Here is a 1501-nt window from a genome sequence, read left to right as displayed (position 1 = left end):
TTTTTTTCTCCCTTGGTACCTCCCGACGATTATTATAGTTCTTCATCTCCACTCCCCAGAAAATCGGCCCCAGAAAATAGGTCACAGCCTCTCACCTGACGAGACCAGTTAATCTTGTCTCATCTGCTCATCTCTTCCTTTTCCTCTTCCTCTCTTCTTGCTGACTTCCCACTTTTTTACCCCATCTATCTTCTGTCGAACACATACTCCACCTCTCGCGGAGGCTTATTGGGCCTGTTTCCTACGGTGGATGTGCTTTCCGCTCTAGATTTCCCCCCACAAACGCCAAATCATGCCTCGTATCTATCCGAACGCTTAAAGGGACGAGCCTCTAACTCGACATGGTCTCTGGGCCTGGTGCTTCGCCCGGGAATGGTATCACCGGGGGTTATACCGGCAACGACATTGGCTTTAAGATTGCCATTGCGACCCTCGCCGCCGTCACCTGGTACAATGCTATCGAACTCATCATCCTCGTCTTCGTCACCTTTAGCCAGTACCATGGCCTTTACTTCTGGAGTTTGTTCATCGCGTCCTCCGTCGGTCTCGTGCCCTACCAGGTTGGCTTCCTGCTGAAGTTCTTCAACTTGACCGACCAAACATGGCTCTCTGTCACCTTCATCACCATCGGCTGGTGGGCGATGGTCACCGGCCAGTCCCTGGTTCTCTATTCGCGACTGCATCTGGTCTTGGGCAATGCACGCATTCTCCGCCGCGTGCTTGCCATGATCATCGTAGACGCCATTATCCTGCACGTTCCCACCACTGTTTTAACGTATGGATCCAACCTGGCCGGTGGCCGGGCGGCCTACATCAACGGATACAACATCATGGAGAAGATCCAGATGACCGGTTTCTGTATCCAGGAATTCATCATCTCCGGTCTGTACATCTGGGAAACAATCCGCATGCTGCGCCTGGACCCCGACAGAGGTAAACGCAAAATCATGTACCAGCTGGTCGCCATCAACCTGGTCAGTATCCTGATGGACGTCGGCCTGCTGGTGGTTGAGTACAAGGACATGTACATCATGGAGACGATGATCAAAGGTGTGGTATATAGCATCAAATTGAAACTAGAATTCGCCGTGCTGGGCAAGCTGGTGCACCTCGTTCGCAGCCATGTCTGGAAGCCCGAGTCGGTCACCCGCCGCACGTCGAGTTCCCCGATTTCGTTGACGCAACCCGGGTAACATCCGATCTCACACATGCAATACCAGCCACACGCCAGCGCACACACCCCTGGATGGACACGGACGACGTTTCAATCGCCATGTTCGAGCATTCAGGGCTTTCCCGAGACCAAGAGACCGGCCGCTCGGAAATGTCCCATTCATGGAGCGGCGAAACCCACACGAACCATCCGTATCCCGACCGAGAACTTAGTCCAGTGGACTTTACCTCCCTCCATCTGCAGAAGAGCCTCCCATCAAAATCATCAACAGATAGCCCGGGGTGACACCCCGCATTCTCCTTTTTCTCTTTATCAGCTAACCCCTCC

General features: G+C 53.4%; 1 protein-coding gene across 1 annotated transcript; it reads left to right on the top strand.

Annotated features, from left to right (window-relative positions):
- Positions 1-341: 341 nt before the first annotated feature.
- Positions 342-1193, top strand: ANOM_011264 (uncharacterized protein; the record flags this gene model as incomplete). Its single annotated transcript, XM_015556520.1, has 1 exon — positions 342-1193. The coding sequence occupies one exon, from the start codon at positions 342-344 to the stop codon at positions 1191-1193; it is 852 nt and encodes a 283-aa protein (XP_015402829.1).
- Positions 1194-1501: the final 308 nt, after the last annotated feature.

Source organism: Aspergillus nomiae (assembly GCF_001204775.2).
Source record: "Aspergillus nomiae NRRL 13137 chromosome Unknown contig00397, whole genome shotgun sequence".
Lineage (NCBI taxonomy): Eukaryota > Fungi > Ascomycota > Eurotiomycetes > Eurotiales > Aspergillaceae > Aspergillus > Aspergillus nomiae.
Note: the sequence above shows the minus strand (reverse complement) of the source record. Positions and strands in the feature narration are given on the sequence as shown.